Consider the following 18,900-nt stretch of genomic DNA (forward strand, 5'->3'; position numbering starts at 1 on the left):
ACGATTATTGTAGCAACGGCCCTTAAGCATAAATGTTGTGTGATGATATATACATATTTATTCTAACAGGAGGGCCCCCTGGGGAATTAGAGTAAAAAGTGTCAAAATAGCTATAAAAAAAAGTTAGCGCACTAACAGTTAAAAAGGGTCACATACCAAGTTGTATGATTGTAGGGTAAACGGTTGCAAAATTAGCTCAAAAAGCTAGCATGTTAACGTAAACATGCATACAGTTAGTATGTTGTAAATATCAAGCTATATGACTGTAAGGTGTATGGCTGCGTAATCAGACAAAAAAAGCATAAAAAAATGCCAAAAAAAGTTAGCGTGCTAGCATGCTAAAGTTAGCACTTTTGCAGTTAACAGCTGTCACATACCAAGTTGTATGACTCTCGGGTAAACGGTAGCAAAATTAGCTCAAAACGCTAGCACTTAAATGTTAGCAGGCTGGCATGGTAGTGTGTGTGTGTGTGTGTGTGTGTGTGTGTGTGTGTGTTCGTGTGTGTGTGTGCGCGTGTGTGTGTGTGCGTGTGTGGCATGTCTATGCTTACTGTATTTGAGCAGCACAAATCTGTTTTGTTCTTTGAATCTCACTTCCTTCAACATAAATTGAAATATCCACGTGTCCCACGACACGAAAATCATAGTTAGCTTTGCCAGAATTTAATTATTACTTATTAACACCAAACCATATCTTAATACATTTATTTGCAATCACCTCTAACACATTTTTAACATTTTGTCCTGCCATTAAGCTGCATGCCACCCCATTTGAAATCAAACTCCAGCAGGTGTTTGATTTCATTGTGAAAGTGGTTACAGTCATCTCTTTGGTTTGTTGGTATGGAACATGCATTTCCTCTATTGTTTGTGGTTGGATCGCATGCACAGGACTCTTTGCAAAAACACTCAGAGTGCAAGAACGTCCCTTGTGCACAGTGGCGGTTTTGTAGATGAGAAAGTGAAGTGAAGTGAATTATATTTATATAGCGCTTTTCTCAATTGACTCAAAGCGCTTTACATAGTGATAACCAATATCTAAGTTACATTTAAACCAGTGTGGGTGGCACTGGGAGCAGGTGGGTAAAGTGTCTTGCCCAAGGACACAAAGGGAGTGACTAAGATGGAGGAAGCGGGTATCGAATCTGCGACCCTGAAGTTGCTGGCACGGCCGCTCTACTAACCGAGCTAGAGTTGTGATCAAAATGATTCAACCCCCACACAATTTTGGTATTTTAGCAAGTTGGACATTTATTCCGTATTTTGTTTATAGTCATATCAAATAAAGATGCATTAAATAGAAAAATGCAACTTAAATTGTAACACTGTATTTTACAAAATACCAAAAAAGGACATTTTTCTTAATATCTCATTGACAAAATGATTCAACCCCCTAGTTACATGCATCTTTAGTCCTAAGTAGAATACCCTTTGGCAGTAATTACATCCTTCAAACGTGATACATAACCGGACACAAGCTTCTTGCAACGATCTACAGGTATTTTAGCCCATTCCTCTTGGGCAAAGGCCTCCATTTCATTCATATTTTTGGGCGTGCGTGCTGCAACTGCCTTCCTCAAGTCCTACCACAGGTTTTTTATAGGATTTAGGTCTGGCGACTGTGAAGGCCACTCCAGAGTCCTCCAGCCCTTCTTCTGCAACCACTCTGATGTTGAGTTGGAGGTATGCTTGGGATCGTTGTCCTGTTGGAAGGTCCAACGTCTCCCAAGCTTCAGCTTCGTCACTGACTTCATGACATTTGCAGCTGGTAGCAAATAGAATTCATAATGCCTTGAACGCGCTGGAGATTCCCGGTACCTGAGGCAGAGAAACAACCCCAGAGCATGATTGACCCCCCACCATGCTTAACAGTAGGCAAGGTGTTCTTCTCTTTGTAAGCTTCAGTTTTTCTCCTCCAGACATAACGTTGATTCATAGGCCCAAAGACATCCATAGAACAGTTTCCCAAAACCTTTGGGGTTTGTCCAAATGATATTTGGCATACTGGAGTCTATTTTTCTTGTGTCTGGTAGTCAGAATTGGCCTGCGCCTGGGAGTTCTGGCATGGAGCCCTTCATCTCGTAGTGCGCGCCTTATAGTTTGGGACAAAACCTGCGTTTTCCCCTCTGCAATGTCCTGTTGTAGTTCCTCAGCTGTTTTTCACCACTGTACGCTTCAAATACCGGACAGCAGTTGCACACAGCATCCAGGGTACTCGGGTCTTACCCAAGTACCCTGGGCAAGACCAAATTTAAGTGACACCTCAATTGTCCTGGCAGTTACAGTTGCAATAACCTTTTAGAGAAATGTTGCTGTAATTTGGCCCTAAATTTTGTTTTGTGGATTTTTTTAAAATTCAGTTTCAGTTTATTTCGAACAATCATACAATACAATGTAATGCATCACATATTGTCAATTGTTTCAATATAGCACACCCAAAAAAGAATAGGAAGAAGCAGAGTTTATTTAATACTTCTTCCTTTTCATATGATGGTCATGATCCGTGGTCCGAATCATGTTTTGTGTTTTCTGTTTGTTTTGGACTCCATTAAGACATGCACCTGGGGATAGGTTGATTGGCAACACTAAATTGGCCCTCTGTGAATGTGAGTGTGAATGTTGTCTGTCTATCTGTCTTGGCCCTGCGATGAGATGGTGACTTGTCCAGGGTGTACTCTGCCTTCCACCCGAATGCAGCTGAGGAAGGCTCCAGCGACCCCCTGCTACCCCAAAAGAGACAAGCGATAGAAAATTGGATGGATGGATAGTTCCTGTTGTTGTGCACCCTTGAGTTTTTTTAGTCACCATGGTTACTTATGATCTTCACCTCTCCCGTCCAATGGCAAAACATAGTAACTCCCTTCTAGCTGATTTTGAGAAAACAAAGGAAAACCAATCTATTTTGATACAAAGATCTACTAAGTCATCAAACGTATAGATGTTTTCTTGAGCTTTCATTTTCTTGCCGATTGAGCCATGGATTGAATATGCTCTCATGAACGTGCGCCCTTTCTCCAGATATTTAATCACAATCTCGGGTGGGCCCCATTCTGCGTTTGCACATTGGGCAAGAGACGTGTACAGCGTCCAGTTTTTATTTTGACCTCCACAGTTATCTGCCCAAAAGAGTATGCAAGGGGAAGAATCAAGAACAATTCATTTAATGAAGGTACTTGCAACGTCCTGGGCCAATCTTCCAAATATCCCCCCGTGTCATAATATCACATAATCAGGTTGACCGTCGGCCCCCATTCGTGCAAATGTCTCATTAAAGACAATAAGGCGACTGACAAAGAAGCTCCGATTGGTCCCTTGAGATTGTAGGTTTTTCTGTTGTATCTACGCGGTTATGTGGTAGTTGCTAGGTCCTGCCATGCGCGTAACAGCTTACTTACGGAACAAATTACAATATCGCATACACTAATGTAAAGCATATCACCTAGGAACTCCAAAATTATTATCAGCTCAGTTTTGACCAAAATTGAGTTACTGGGTTTTGCCTTTGGACGGGAGACCTGCCTCTGTTGTTCGGGATACTCACATGTTGGTAATCAAGAGACACTATATAGGCCTGCCTTTTTTGATCACTCGTCCTGGTTTCTTTGTTTGCTTCACGCTAATGTCCCGTAAGATTTGTTTGCCTCCTAGCCCCGCAAAGTATCTAGGTTCAAGTGCTATCGGCACCTTGTTCTGTTGGATGTTTTCTGTTTTGTACCTCTTTGAGTTTTTCGAAAAATTTAGATATGTTCATACCTTCAAGTCCTGTCCGGAATCGTCTGTTCGCATCCCGGGAGATGAGGCAAACCACGCAGCAAGCTGCGTAAACCCAGCCGTGACAACGATAGCAATTTTATTCCATTATTGTGTTCTCTGTTTGTAACAGAACAGTGAATAAATAATAATGTACCACGAGTAAGTAAACAATTATTAAATACCTAGATAATCATTATCTAAAAAAAAGGTTCAAGATGTTCATAATAATTGTTCTACTTTGTGAACACTTGAAGTTTGAACAGTTTCTTAAACTGAATCACATTGGTGCTTTGTTTAATTTATTTGCTTAATCCGTTCCATAATTGAATTCCTCATACGAGTATGCTAAATGTTTTAAGTGTTGTACGTGCATATACATTTTTTTAATTAGATTTTCTTCTGAGGTTATAATTCTCCTTTTTTGTTGAGAAGAAATGTTGTACATTCTTGGGTGGCAGGTTATAGTTTGCTTCGTATATAATTTTAGCTGTTTGCAAATGCACCAAAATGTTAAATTTGTATATATTTGATCCAATAAATAAAGGGTTTGTATGTTCTCTATATCTAACATGATGTAATATTATAATTGATCTTTTTTTTTTATAACACCGTTAGTGAATGAAGCTCACATTTGTAGTTGGATCCCCATATTTCTACACAACGCAGATATGGTAACACTAGTGAGGAGTAGAGAATATGAAGTGATTTTGGGTCCAGAACATGTTTTACTTTATTCATTATTTACATGTTTCTTGCTACTTTATGTTTTATATTTTTAAAATCAGGTTTTCAGTGCATTTTATCATCTACTATTACCCAAAAATGTGTTTTCTTTTACCCTTTGAATGTCTCCTACCGAATAGCATTATTTTAGTTTTACGAAGACTCAAATAGTCTGTTTTTGGAAAATTATCTTTTTAATTTGTTAATTTCTTCTGTTATTATTTGTATTAGCTTCTGTGTGTTCCTGAACAAAACCCAGTTGTATCATCTGCAAATAGGAAAACTTTTTTGTAACTTTACAAATTATGTTTATGAAAGATTGAACAATTTTGTTCCCAGTAATGATCACTAAGGTATGCCACAAGATATTTGCAGCTCTGTAGACGCGTGTACGCTTAACTTCATAATTGCTTCCTGTTGGTTTATCGGCCTAAAACTACAAGCTTTAGTCTGAGCAGCCTTTTTCCGCCTGGCGCTAGTGTTTGACATGACTCCAATTCAATAGCATGAGGTTATCTTTGAATGGTAAAATGTGCATGAGAGAAAATATTCCTTTAGAAAAAGTGCAAGGGACATGTGTCCCCTCAAATTACATCCATGGTCACATAAGGATTGCGGATGATGGGCAAAATTACCCATAATAGTGCAGTTCCCTTTTAAATGGGACCTTTTATTTAAAGCCAATTTTTCTCACCTACTGGTACCTGTTTTTGCGTATTTCATTTGAAATCATACCTTGCAGGCATGGCGAAGATATTTAAAAAACAATCTTGCAGTCTTTCATACTTCCTCTAAATAAGCCGTTTGAAATGGCCCAATTTGGAAAAAAATTTCCAAGTGTAATGTCATCGGATATCTCCATAAATGGTAGAAATGTATCCAAAGTACTTTGTGCGAGTCTGCCATTGTAGTCCGACACTGTAGTCAATAAGCTCCTTCTTTTTCTCTGTCCTCTGTGGGGCAGACTGACTTGTACATACACATGCATCTTCCAGCGTATAGTTTGAACTTATATCTGTCAATAGACTTGATATTGTCACGCCCCAAGCGCAATCCTTCATGCCATCTGCTGCAAGCTCTGCCGGCAGTTCCCGCGCCTGGGAGACGCCCGTGCTCACGCTTCCCGCATTGCGGCCACATGCCTGCACAGCTGCAGGCAATCAGCAATCAGCGCGCTTGTTTAAGGGATTATATTATAGTACCTCAGTTTTGGTTGATAATCTCTAACAAAAAGTCAGACAAAAAACGAATCGTACGAAAACCAAACCAACTTTTCCTAAATGTAAACACATTTCATGTAGACTAATTGTAGTTTTACATGCAGAAAACAGTATGATGAATTAAATCTCTTTTATTTAAGACAGTTGTTGGCGAAAAAACTGACTATTTGTTATGCGCAGTGTTTAACTACATGACAAATGACACGGTGTAGGAAAACCAGGGCGAAAACCGAATCATACGAAACATGGGGCATACAAAAACCGAGGTGTCACTGTAATTTACATTTTACCTTCCACCTGACGCACATAGCCTTACCAGTTAATCGTTCGAGTATAGATAAATATGATATTTTTGGGGCGTCCGCCTTATGTGGGCCATGTCAAAAGCTGTATGTTTCAGTTGGATTTAGGTCCGAATTCTGGTTCTTTTTTAGCTTTTGAAGTCTTTGTACCAAAATAAACTGCTATTTGCTAACGTTACAAGTTGCCACTTGTATGAAATAAAATTGTGACATGCGAAGTAAAGCCTGAAGACGGTTCTGACTCTGCTGAACTCTGTTGATGATCAACAAAGAGGAGCCACACCTCCATCACTTGATCGCTGCTTCACATTTAGACTGCAGCTTTAAAAGGCTGGATGACTTCCTATTGGACACACTTCTCCTTTTTCCTCGCAGTCAAGTGATTTCCTGGCTTCACTTTCACTCGGCGTATGGAAATGGAGGACCAAATGGAGAGCCAGAAGAGACGGGAGGCCAGCAAAGACACTTTAATATGTAATCCTTGCTTCCTTTTTCTATGTTGTGTGATGTTGTGTGATAGTGCTGTTTGTTATAGCTGTGGTGAACAAATATTGTTCTGTTCTCTGCTTGAAGTGTGTATTTGTACCTTCACCTGTGCAGGTGACGCTGCAGGGTAGTCGTCATAGGGACACCGTGACATACAGAGTCCCAATAGCATGTGACTGGGAGTGTCTCTGTGTCAATATCCATGGGGCTTGTTTTTCTATGATTAATATGCTTCTAAACTTCAAAATAACCTTTTTATTTTTTTAAATAATACTGAGTTATGCTATGGTTCTTTACTATACATACTGTATATAATGTGGAGACGTGTTTACTTTAATTTGATCAAATTGAATGTGTTTTTAAAAAGAAATACAACAAATAATGAGATGCAAGGTATGATGTACTGGATCATGATTTTTAATACATGGTATAACATACTACATGGTATAAAAATAGTAGCAGTACTAAATCTTCTTCATTTCAATTGTATTATTAATAGGGAAATACAATTAATACAAAATATTATTGATCAAATAAAAACAAGATTTTACCCATAACAACATTGATGCAGTATTTTAATTACTAAGAATAATCTATAATAGGTAGCCATTGCGACCCCGAAGGGAATAAGCGGTAGAAAATGGATAGATGGATGGATTGTTACAAACAGTGAAGTCTAAACAATAATCTGCATATGTTCAAGATACATATATATATATATATATATATATATATATATATATATATATATATATATATATATATATACTGTATATATGAATACAATAAAGAATGAATGACCAGTTAATTTACCAGCTAAGCTAATGTTTGTCAACTAGTTGATCTATACAATATTAATACAAAAACAATAAAGAATAAAACAATAAAGTAACAATAATAAAACATTTATAAAGATATATTTGTATGTAATAGTGACATTTCAAAATTATTAAAAATAACATTATTAATAAAAAAGTGAGTATACGTGTAATATGCATTAGTATGTAATATGCAACTCTTAATTCATAGAAAATAAAAAATGTTAATAACATGTTAATAATGAACTAACAAATAAATTACATCTTTTAAATTAATTAAAATTAAGATACATTTTATAAAGTAAAATACTATTTAATTTAAGTAGGTAATATCAAATAGTATTACCATTAAATTGAATACAATAGATTAGATTCAATTAAATTACATTAAATTAAATCACAACTCTTGTATTAGATCTTCAAGGTAACTAAAATATGACAAGAAACACATTAAACAATATAGTTGTTTTTTTGGAATTGTAACAAGATCCTTAATTTTAAAGCACATCTACCATATAAGACTCTTAATTAACAGAAAATAAAACCTATTAACGATTACAAACATATATATATGTAGACACATAAACCATATAAAAATAAGATAAATACAAAGCACAAATATATAAGAAATGACATAGTCAGTGCTCCTATATTGTCATCAGCTTAACTTTGATTTCTCTCTTAGTGATTCCGCTCAGTCATGTGAAGAAGTGTTGCAATGGGTCTGTGAGATATGTAATCATGTTCCCTCTTTACTGCCACAATAAAAAAATAAAAACTTCACTTCTTCCACAGGAAACTGACAGTCTTGTGGTTTGACCGCAAAGACAATAATGGTGATTATGCGCGGTAAAAAGGCACATGATAAAAGGCCAGGAAAATTGATACTTTGTGCTTGTCACAGGGTATCTGCAGGTTTCAGCAAGTCAAATTTAAGACTTTTTAAGACCTTTTTAATGCCACCTTGAATGAAATTTAAGACCAAAAGAAATAATAAAAAATCTATAAATATAAGCGATGGTTGGGGATCCCACTGTACTACAACCTCAATGACAATCAGTCAATTTAACTTTTTGCATGTTTACTAATAAACAAACTGATAAGCACCACTCTGCCAAACAGCTTATCAAAAATCTTGAGGGATCCAAAAACTTTGACATCCTAAACAAACAAACCAACACCAACGCCAGTAAAAACATTATAACCGAGGTGAGGGTAAAAATAAATGACATTTCATTAACATACCGAGTCCCGTTGACTTGGTCGAAGAGCAGGTTTTGGATGTGAGGTGCTAATCCGTGTCTCGTAATATATAGTGTTTTATCCTTTCTGCAGGAAAATGTATTAGCAACCCGAGAATCAGGAAACATCACACGAAAAAGATCGCCAATCCCGTCATTTGAGGTGTAGGATTGATGTTTCACCACAGTGTGCAAGATCTATAACACCTCGAATTTTAATGTTGCTGTCCCGCCGAAGATTAGTGTCAGGTCAGTGCTGCTAGCGGCAGTTGTTGCTAGCTGGGGGTGCGTTGGTGCTGGACCCACGCAGAACTGAGAGATGCCCGGTGTTTGTTTTTGTCTCTCTGCCGCGATTTTATGCTTACCACACTGCATGTGCGATTCGACCGCTCTAATTCCCATGGTGCCAAGTTTGAAATCCCTTTTACAAAGTATGCACCTGGCCTCCTCGGGATTGGCAACAGGCTTAAGCCAGCTTTTAAACCGGTTGTCCTCCAGCCACCGCTCGTAAGACTGAAAGGCGGGACGCGAAGAAGAAAGGAAGGAGTCTGCGCGCGACCCGACTATGCGCGCGACTGACACTGAAATCACTCACTTTTACTCAAAGACGTGCCGTATTACTCAAAAATGTGCCCAGAAAAAAATAAAAACGGGCCCGACAATTTAAGACCATTGCGTACTGAATTTAAGACCATCTTAGGAATTTCTAATAAATGTAATACTTTTTAAGGCCTTAATTTTGGACACATGAATTTAAGACTTTTTAAGACTTTTTAAGAATCCGCGGATACCCTGTGTCAGAATCCGAATCCGAATCCGAATCAGGCCAAGTATACTTGCATATCCAAGGAATTTGTCTTCGGCAGTTGTTTGCTCTCTAAACATACAGCAAATAGACAAGTATACATTCACTGAGCAAGCAAGTACTCTAGGTGCATACTTTACAGAAAGACATATACTAGTCATCTATCAACATTACTGTATATACAAGTAAGACTTTACAATATTTAGTGCAAAGTACAAATATATACATAAGAGAAAGTAAAAATGTTGTTAACACCCTTTTAGTTGCTGTTATGTTAGACATACTGTACGTTTAACACTTTGAAGGGTGAAACAGAAAATATCCAGGTGGATTGCGGAGAAAATACATATGCTCTGCTTCTTCCTACTCCTTTTCGGACGTTTGATTGTGCAGGTACAAGCATGTGACATACTTTAATGTAAAATAAACCATGCAGTAGAAATGATGTTGCGTATTGACAAACAGGACCTTCCATCGCTTACTTGTTCCATGTATGATCAGAGCAGAGATCATATTGCTTGTGTCAACAGTTTACTGTTGGCCTCGTCTTTTGTCTCAACAACAATGCATTACAGAAGATTACCACATTTTAATTAAACATCATACAGGCATGCCATTGTCCTATTGTCTGTCTGTTGATGTGACGGACAATCCAGCAGTGGAATATTCATTTTATTCCATAACAAACAACAAAACTTGTCGTCTCTCCTTGCAGCTGACCAGACTGGATCCTTGGGATGTGCAGGATGGTTCATCGTCATATTGGTTGGCTTGTTTACAATTTGCCTTTTCCCCATCACTATTTGGTTCTGTCTGAAGGTGGGTTGACTGAAACGTTTGAAACTTGAACTTCTACTCATGCACTTTTCGTCTTGCAGATAGTTCAAGAGTACGAGCGTGCAGTCATCTTCAGACTAGGCCGGATCACAGATAGGAAGGCAAAAGGACCAGGTATACTGTGAAAACATGCTCGGTTTTCTCTGTCCTCATTTAAAGGATTCCCCTGACCAATTCTGCTTTATGTTAGGAATCTTCTTCATTTTACCCTGTACTGATTCGTTTCTCAAAGTGGATTTGAGGACAGTTTCATTTGACATCCCTCCTCAAGAAGTAAGCTTTTTTTTTTCATCCATGCCTATACAAACACAATAAAGATGTTTTTTTCTTTTTTTACAATAGGTTTTAAAGAGGTTTAAATGTAATAGTATGTTAATTGTTGTGACTGTACGCTGTTTAGATTAGATAGTACTTTATTTATTTGCAGTGGCGTACATTTCCACTGCATCTATATCTCAGAATTATTCATTAGTTTTAAATGTAATTGAATCAAAATGTAATTCGTTGAATTCAATTGAATTCAAAATGTTGAAATTAAATTCAGTTAAATTAAATTCAATTTAACTGATGATGAAATTGAATTGAATTGAAATTGACTTTATTAAATTAATACATGTAAAAATTGTCAAGTTAATAATTCTCAGTGATAACAGTTAAAATTAAATTAAATTAAATTAAATGTAATTAAATTAACGCACCCCTGGGACTCCTAGAGGGACAGGTGGTAATTTAATTAAATACAATTAAATTGAAATTCAGTTTAACTGGATGTAATTCATGGTAATTACATGTAATTTAATATAATTGATTTAATTTAATTAATCAAATTGAAATGAACTAATTGGAATTCAGTTGGAATTTGATTTGATACAATGAAATTTAATGGAATTGAATTGTGTTAATAAACAGTGTTAAGTTAATGTTTCTCAATTGAAACATTTTTTTTATGAAATTCAGTTCAATTGAAATCAATGAAATGGATTGAAATGCAATTGTATTGAAGTAAATTTAATTAAATGAAATTGAATTAACGTAATGCAGTGAATTAATTTAATTAAATGGAGTTGAAATAATATATTTGATGTAAGTTAATATTTTTCAGTGAAATTTTTTTTTTAAATAAAAAAAAAAGATAAAATAAAATAAAATAGGGTAAATCCAAACAAAAACTAAACTAACAGAAACGAAATGAACGAAATGAAACAAAACAGGACAGGACAGGACAAGACAAGACAATACAAGACAAGACAGAAAAAAACAGGACCAATCAGAACTAAACTGCGATCTATAAAGTACCGGTAATTTAAATAATAAGTCAATGTTTTTTTTACCCAACAAATTTAATTCAATGTAATTTCTACTTTACAAATGTGTATACAGGGCCAGTCATAAGGTTGGACACACTTTCTCATCTTATTCAATTGAATGGTGAGTCAATGAAGAAAAAAAGTTTTTGGACCCAGAGTCATGTATTGTTGTTGAGCCCAGATTCTGACCAAGGACTCAGTGACAGTGAGCGTGGACGGCGTGGTCTACTTCCGCGTCAGTGACCCCATCGCTTCCGTGGCCAATGTGAGCAACGCTGACTTTGCCACCCGTTTGCTAGCTCAGACCACCCTCAGAAACGTCTTGGGGACCAAGAACCTGGCTGAGGTCCTGTCTGACCGCGAAGGCATTGCTCACAGCATGCAGGTAGATTTTTTTTCACCTGACTGAAATTGACATTTGTGGCACCCCCCATGGCTTGTGTTCAAAATGCTTTGGACTACATGTCGGCATACAGTACACATTGTACAGATATCATTGTTTTATAGTCATTACACAACTGGCCACTTAGTGGCTCAGTCTTAAGTCAAGTCCCAAGTCCTGCATTTTGAGACCTTTCAAGTCATTTTAACCACAAACTAATATATTTACACAGATTGTGTATGCTTTTAAAATGGTGTATTTATTTATTAAAACAAGTGCTTTATAAATTGCAGGAAAAAAATAGTGCTGACATTGCACTTCATAATAGCACTATTAAAAGCCTACTGAAATGAGATTTTCTTATTTAAACGGGAATAGCGGGTCCATTCTATGTGTCATACTTGATCATTTCGCGATATTGCCATATTTTTGCTGAAAGGATTTAGTAGAGAAAATCGACGATAAAGTTCGCCCATTTTGGTACTTCCTGAAAAAGCCTCGCCTTTACCGGAAGTCGCAGACGATGATGTCACATGTTAATGGCTCCTCACATATTCACAGTGATTTTAATGGGAGTCTCCAACAAAAACAGTTATTCGGGCGGAGAAAACGACAATTTCCCCATTAATTTGAGCGAGGATGAAAAATTTGTGTTTGAGGATATTGATAGCGACGGACTCGAAAAAAAAATTCCGATGTTTTTAAAGACATTTACTACGATAATTCTGGGAAATCCCTTATCTTTCTATTGTGTTGCTAGTGTTTTAGTGAGTTAAATAGTACCTGATAGTCGGAAAGGTGTTCCACTGCCGTATGTTGACACGCAGTATTTTAGGCGAGTCGACGGCACAAGCTCAGCTTTTATCCAGTAAGAACTGACTTTTTAACCACAATTTTCTCACCGAAACCTGCTGGTTGACATTTGGTCTGGATCCATGTCTGCTTGACAGCGCTGTGATTCATAGTGAATTTTCACCTCCGGGAATTTTAAACAAGGAAACACCGTGTGTTTGTGTGGCTAAAGGCTAAAGCTTCCCAACTCCATCTTTCAACTGTGACTTCTCCATTATTAATTGAACAAATTGCAAAAGATTCAGCAACACAGATGTACAAAATACTGTGTAATTATGCCGTTAAAGCAGATGACTTTTACCTTTACACTTCCTAAAACCCTGTGACGTCATGCGTACACATCATCATTACACGACGTTTTCAAGACGAAACTCCCGGGAAATTTAAAATTGTAATTTAGTATATTAAGAAAGCCGTATTGGCATGTGTTGCAATGTTAATATTTCATCATTGATGTATAAACTATCAGACTGCGTGGTGGGTAGTAGTGGGTTTCAGTAGGCCTTTAACCAGTCATTTTAAAGATTTAACTAATTCCTTTACAGAATAAACATGTTTGAAAAAACAAGTGCAACTGAACTTATTTGCACCAAAGTGTTAACATTGTATTTCAATGGCATATTGCATTGTCACTAGTTCCACAGCCATTTCTATCCTGTTCTTACCTTGTCTTATTGATCTCATCTCATACTGAATGTGTGTTGATATGTGCGTACACATGAAAAACATAACAAATACATAAACATAACAATGAACAGAATTATACTTTTTAGATGTCAGGGCCCTATGCAATATGTACACATAATATAGTATACATTTTAACTGACCTTTATTTGACTATGTTTGTCTTTTTGTAGGTGGGTAAAATACAAGGTGTTGCTGACCGCCGTCTAACGTTACATTTCTGTGTGTGATACATTGACTAACGTAACGTTATGTGTAGGTACCTCATGCAACCCTGCTTGAAAAAAATCCCTTGACAAAAAGTATGAATAAGGTAGTGAACTGCAGTGGACGCAACAGATTGTAGTGTTTGCAAGGACGTTATAACCATAGACAACTTATAAGTAGACACAGCATTGGCTGCTGTGACGCGATAAATCCGGACGCCATCTTGAAGTATTGATGAGGAGCCGGCAAGCAGCCTATACTGACAGTTGAGAGGTAGACAACAAAGGTGTTTTTTGGTGTTCAGCGTTTTCCTGCTCAAATGAGCGGACGGTTGCAAATGGGAATCAGGGGATTACTTTTCACAAGTAAGATTTAACATTACCCTACTAATGATTGTATTTTGTGAAAAGAATATTACCACAAAGTTGAGAAGGAGCAAAGATCTTCAATATTTGTATGTGAAAATCACAAACAAATATTCTGGGGACGGATGACGCTCCTACAGGTATTTGGCTTACAAACTTTCAATCCCACCTAAAACAAAATTCACCAGCCACCACTGATTATGATGCATTCTCATTTCAGGCAAAGTATAAGACAATACTTCCTTAACGGCATAATTGTAACCAGGAATAAGTTTTCAAGTAACAATATTCAAATAGAAACCCCGTTTCCATATGAGTTGGGAAATTGTGTTAGATGTAAATATAAACGGAATACAATGATTTGCAAATCCTTTTCAACCCATATTTAATTGAATGCACTACAAAGACAAGATATTTGATGTTTAAACTCATTAACTTTATTTTTTTTTTGCAAAAAATAATCAACTTAGAATTTCATGGCTGCAACATTTGCCAAAGTAGTTGGGAAATGGCATGTTCACCACTGTGTTACATCACCTTTTCTTTTAACAACACTCAGTAATTTGTAAACCAAATAAATTAATTGTTGAAGCCTTCAAAGTGGAATTCTTTCCCATTCTTGTTTTATGTAGAGCTTCAGTCGTTCAACAGTCCGGGGTCTCCGCTGTCGTATTTTACGCTTCATAATGCTCCACACATTTTCAATGGGAGACAGGTCTGGACTGCAGGCGGGCCAGGAAAGTACCTGCACTCTTTTTTTTACAAAGCCACGCTGTTGTAACACATGCTAAATGCTGTTTTTATACTCAATCATGGAACCCACCTGTTTGATGAGCATTCCTCAACTTTATCAGTATTTATTGCCACCTTTTTAACTTCATTGTCACGTGTTGCTGCATCAAATTCTAAAGTTAATGATTATTTGCAAAAAAAAAAAGTTTATCAGTTTGAACATCAAATATTTTGTCTTTGTAGCATATTCAACTGAATATGGGTTGAAAATTATTTGCAAATCATTGTATTCCGATTATATTTATATCTAACACAATTTCCCAACTCATATAGAACCGGGGTTTGTACTAACATTGTTGGGTAAAACAGAATTTGGTTTTATTCTGAATCCAGTGAAACTGATTGGTGGTTTTAGCTGATATAAAGACTTTCAGGTGTTTATATATGTTTATGTTTAAGTATTTGGCAGACACTTTTATCCAAAGCGACATACATAAAAAATACATACAAAACAATTACTGTAAACATGATAATTTAAGGGAAGAATGTAATACAACATATCAATACAAAGTGTCAAGACAGAATAAACTATTTGCTGCTGCAGCAACACAGATAGTCTATAGGTCCCTAAGATATATAGATATCTAATGTATTCATACATTGTTGATGTAGGATATACACATGTATATTTAACCTAATCATATTGTTTCTTCAACTTAAAAATAGCTGACCGTTTTTCCCCCTTCTCTGGGATTATATTCCCAGTATTGATCGCAGACGCCTGGTCACTTATAGCATATACAAATATTCTATTACTTTTAAGCAAACTATGGATAAATTAAACATGTGTCCTTCATGCTACACGTATGACATAAAAAAACGTGTGAAAATCAGTGGTATTCAGTGAGGTAAAATTAATTAAATGCGCTGACAGTTCATTGTTCCTGGAAATGAATTGCAATGAGTGGAGTGGATCACCACTCCAAGATGGCGGCCCCGCTTCTCGTCAGCGCCAGTAGGGAGTAGCGGTTGATGCTGCGTCTACTTATAAGATGTCTATGGTTATAACGTTAGCAGTGAGTTTACAGCCTCACTGATTTAACAACACATCAAATAAAAGTTAAATTACTTAGCCAATAAATGTTAGCTTACATCCAAAATTTACCGTTCTTTGTGCAACTTCAAATGTCGAACGAAGTTGAACGTTGTTGCGGTTCCGTCTGTAATCTTCGAACCACATGTTTTGCATACTGCAATTAGTTTTTTGTTGACCAACTCGTAGTTGTAATACCCCAACAAAACTATTTTAGGCATAATGTTTCCTCACTGACACGTTGTTTGACGGCTCTTCTTCGTTGGTTGTCCTGCAATTTGATTGGATGAATGCTGTGGGACAAAAACAAGGTGGATCTCATTTGATTGACTGTTGTACTGACAGCACACCCGCTGACAGACAAAGACGTACACAATGAAAGATACGGAGCGCTCCTGAATAACTTTTTAATCTTTGGGTTTTGGGGAAAGTAGCAAGTCTTGTTAAGTCAAAAGGCTCAAGTCCAAGTGAAGTCACAAGTCATTGATGTTAAAGTCTAAGTCGAGTTGCAAGTCTCCTTACATTTTGTCAAGTCGAGTCTAAAGTCATCAAATTCATGACTCGTGTCTGACTCAAGTCCAAGTGAAGTGAAGTTAATTATATTTATATAGCGCTTTTTCTCGAGTGACTCAAAGCGCTTTACAAAGTGAAACCCAATAACTGCTTTTTACATTTAAACCAGTGTGGGTGGCACTGGGAGCAGGTGGGTAAAGTGTCTTGCCCAAGGACACAACAGCAGTGACTAGGATGGCAGAAGCGGGGATCGAACCTGCAACCCTCAAGTTGCTGGCACGGCCGCTTTACCAACCAAGCTATACCGCCCCAGTCATGTAACTCAAGTGCACACCTCTGATGGCAGCCATGTGTTTTTAACAAAAAAATGCTCGCATTTTAAAGCTGTGTGCTTGTCAGCCTAGCTGTAACACACCATATTCATCGCAAAAGATTGTGTGTTTTTAGTCCAACTTGGATGAAGCTACCGACAACTGGGGTATCAAGGTGGAACGCGTGGAAATTAAAGACGTGAAACTGCCCCATCAGCTGCAGAGAGCAATGGCGGCAGAGGCTGAGGCTGCACGAGAGGCCAGGGCAAAGGTCAGCACAGACATAATTTGCATACAGTCTGGTTTGTAAAAGGCACGCTTAACACCACTTCCTGATTTCCTCCTACAGGTGATAGCTGCCGAGGGTGAGATGAACGCATCCCGCGCCCTCAAGGAGGCTTCTCTCGTCATCGCTGAGTCTCCATCAGCTCTACAGCTTCGTTACCTGCAGACCCTCAACACCATTGCAGCTGAGAAAAACTCCACCATCATCTTCCCCTTGCCTATGGACATCATCTCCCACTTCATGCGGAAGTGACCCTTGTTTGCATGACACTTGATTTAAATGCCTACATATATTTCATCCACAACAAAAGGACATATTTTATTTTTATTTGTTTATCATTGTAGTGCATGCTTTGACACATCAAATTTATAAACTTTCACGGTAACCGTTGCAACCAAATAGTGCGTGTCATTTGTTGAGTAATTCATAACCTGTTACAAATGGTACACAATTACAAAAATACATTTTCTATAATAACTTAAATGTCCCAATAGCTAACTAGAATTGGAAATAAATGTATGTAAGTGTAATTAAAGGTGTCATTAATTTAATTGATGTAAAATTACATGTGACTGACTCTTGCTGTCGTGCGGGTTCCACTGACCACCAAGGAAGGACATTTTGCTCGAGCAGGTTTGACTGTTGTTTATTCTTTCAATAAATCAAGTCTTTTGCCGGGTTGCTTTTCAGCTCCTCTGCTGCTCGCTCTTCGGTCGCTTTCGTCATCGCTTTCGTCATCGCCGTCTTCTCCCTGTCACTCTTGCGCTGCATGTGCCGCGGACTCTCCAACTCCTTCTCCCTGTTCTCTCCTCCTTCGCCCCTTTTACACATTGTCAGGAGAAATGTTAATAATTTCCAGGAGATTTCTCAGGAGAAATCTCCTGATGATTGAGGGAACCCCTCATGAAACAGTTCTGTAGAGATGAAGTAGTCTTGTGATTTTTCCCACACCTACATATATATATATATATATACATATATATATATATATACATATATATACATAAATACATATATACGTACATACATACGTACATACATACGTACATACATACATACATACATACATACATACATATATATATATATATATATATATATATATATATATATATATATATATATATATATATATATATATATATATATATATATACATATATATATATACATACATATATATATATATATATATATATATATATATATATATATATATATATATATATATATATATATATATATATATATATATATATATTAGGGCTGCAAATCTTTGGGTGTCCCATGATTCGATTCAATATCGATTCTTGGGGTCACGATTCGATAATATATCGATTTTTTCGATTCAACACGATTCTCGATTCAAAAACGATATCTTTCCGATTCAAAACGATTCTGTATTTATTCAATACATAGGATTCCAGCAGGATCTACCCTAGTCTGCTGACATGCTAGCAGAGTAGTAGTTTTTTTTAAAAAGCTTTTATATTTGTAAAGGACAATGTTTTATCAACTGATTGCAATGTTGTAAATTTGTTTTAACTATTAAACGAACCAAAAATATGACTTATTTTATCTTTGTGAAAACATTGGACACAGTATGTTGTCAAGCTTATGAGATGCGATGCAAGTGTAAGCCACTGAGACACTATGGTTCTTTTTTTTTTCTTTTTTTAATAAATGAGGGCTTTTTAATCACTGCGATGCTGAAATTATAACTAATATTGATACTGTTGTTGATAATATTCATTTTTGTTTCATTACTTTTGGTTTGTTCTGTGTCGTGTTTGTGTCTCCTCAATTGCTCTGTTTATTGCAGTTCTGAGTGTTGCTGGGTCAGGTTTGGTTTTGGAATTGGATTGCATTGTTATGGTATTGCTGTGTAGTGTTTTGTTTGATTGATAAAAAAATGACCCCAAAAATTAAATTAGATTAAAAAAAAAAAAGGGAATCGAATCTGAATCGCAAAACGTATTCGAT

The 18,900-nt window shown here is 36.7% G+C and overlaps 1 protein-coding gene across 1 annotated transcript; it reads left to right on the plus strand.

Moving 5' to 3' along the window:
* The first annotated feature begins 6,312 nt into the window (after positions 1 to 6,312).
* On the plus strand, positions 6,313 to 17,468 carry stoml3b (stomatin (EPB72)-like 3b). The gene is made up of 7 exons (XM_061898573.1): positions 6,313 to 6,472; positions 10,064 to 10,167; positions 10,227 to 10,299; positions 10,376 to 10,458; positions 11,674 to 11,877; positions 16,768 to 16,902; positions 16,981 to 17,468. Exons 1-7 carry the CDS (start codon positions 6,409 to 6,411, stop codon positions 17,167 to 17,169), a joined length of 852 nt encoding a protein of 283 aa, XP_061754557.1. The 5' UTR covers positions 6,313 to 6,408; the 3' UTR covers positions 17,170 to 17,468.
* The last annotated feature ends 1,432 nt before the right edge of the window (positions 17,469 to 18,900 follow it).

Source organism: Nerophis ophidion, linkage group LG04 (genome assembly GCF_033978795.1).
Source record: "Nerophis ophidion isolate RoL-2023_Sa linkage group LG04, RoL_Noph_v1.0, whole genome shotgun sequence".
Lineage (NCBI taxonomy): Eukaryota > Metazoa > Chordata > Actinopteri > Syngnathiformes > Syngnathidae > Nerophis > Nerophis ophidion.

Excerpts from the sequence above, each read along its gene's own strand:
- stoml3b (XM_061898573.1), top strand. The coding sequence starts at position 6,409 with ATGGAAATGGAGGACCAAATGGAGAGCCAGAAGAGACGGGAGGCCAGC. Across the intron at positions 10,300-10,375 it reads TAGGAAGGCAAAAGGACCAG|GAATCTTCTTCATTTTACCC; the intron begins GTATACTGTGAA and ends GCTTTATGTTAG. Across the intron at positions 11,878-16,767 it reads GCATTGCTCACAGCATGCAG|TCCAACTTGGATGAAGCTAC; the intron begins GTAGATTTTTTT and ends GTGTGTTTTTAG.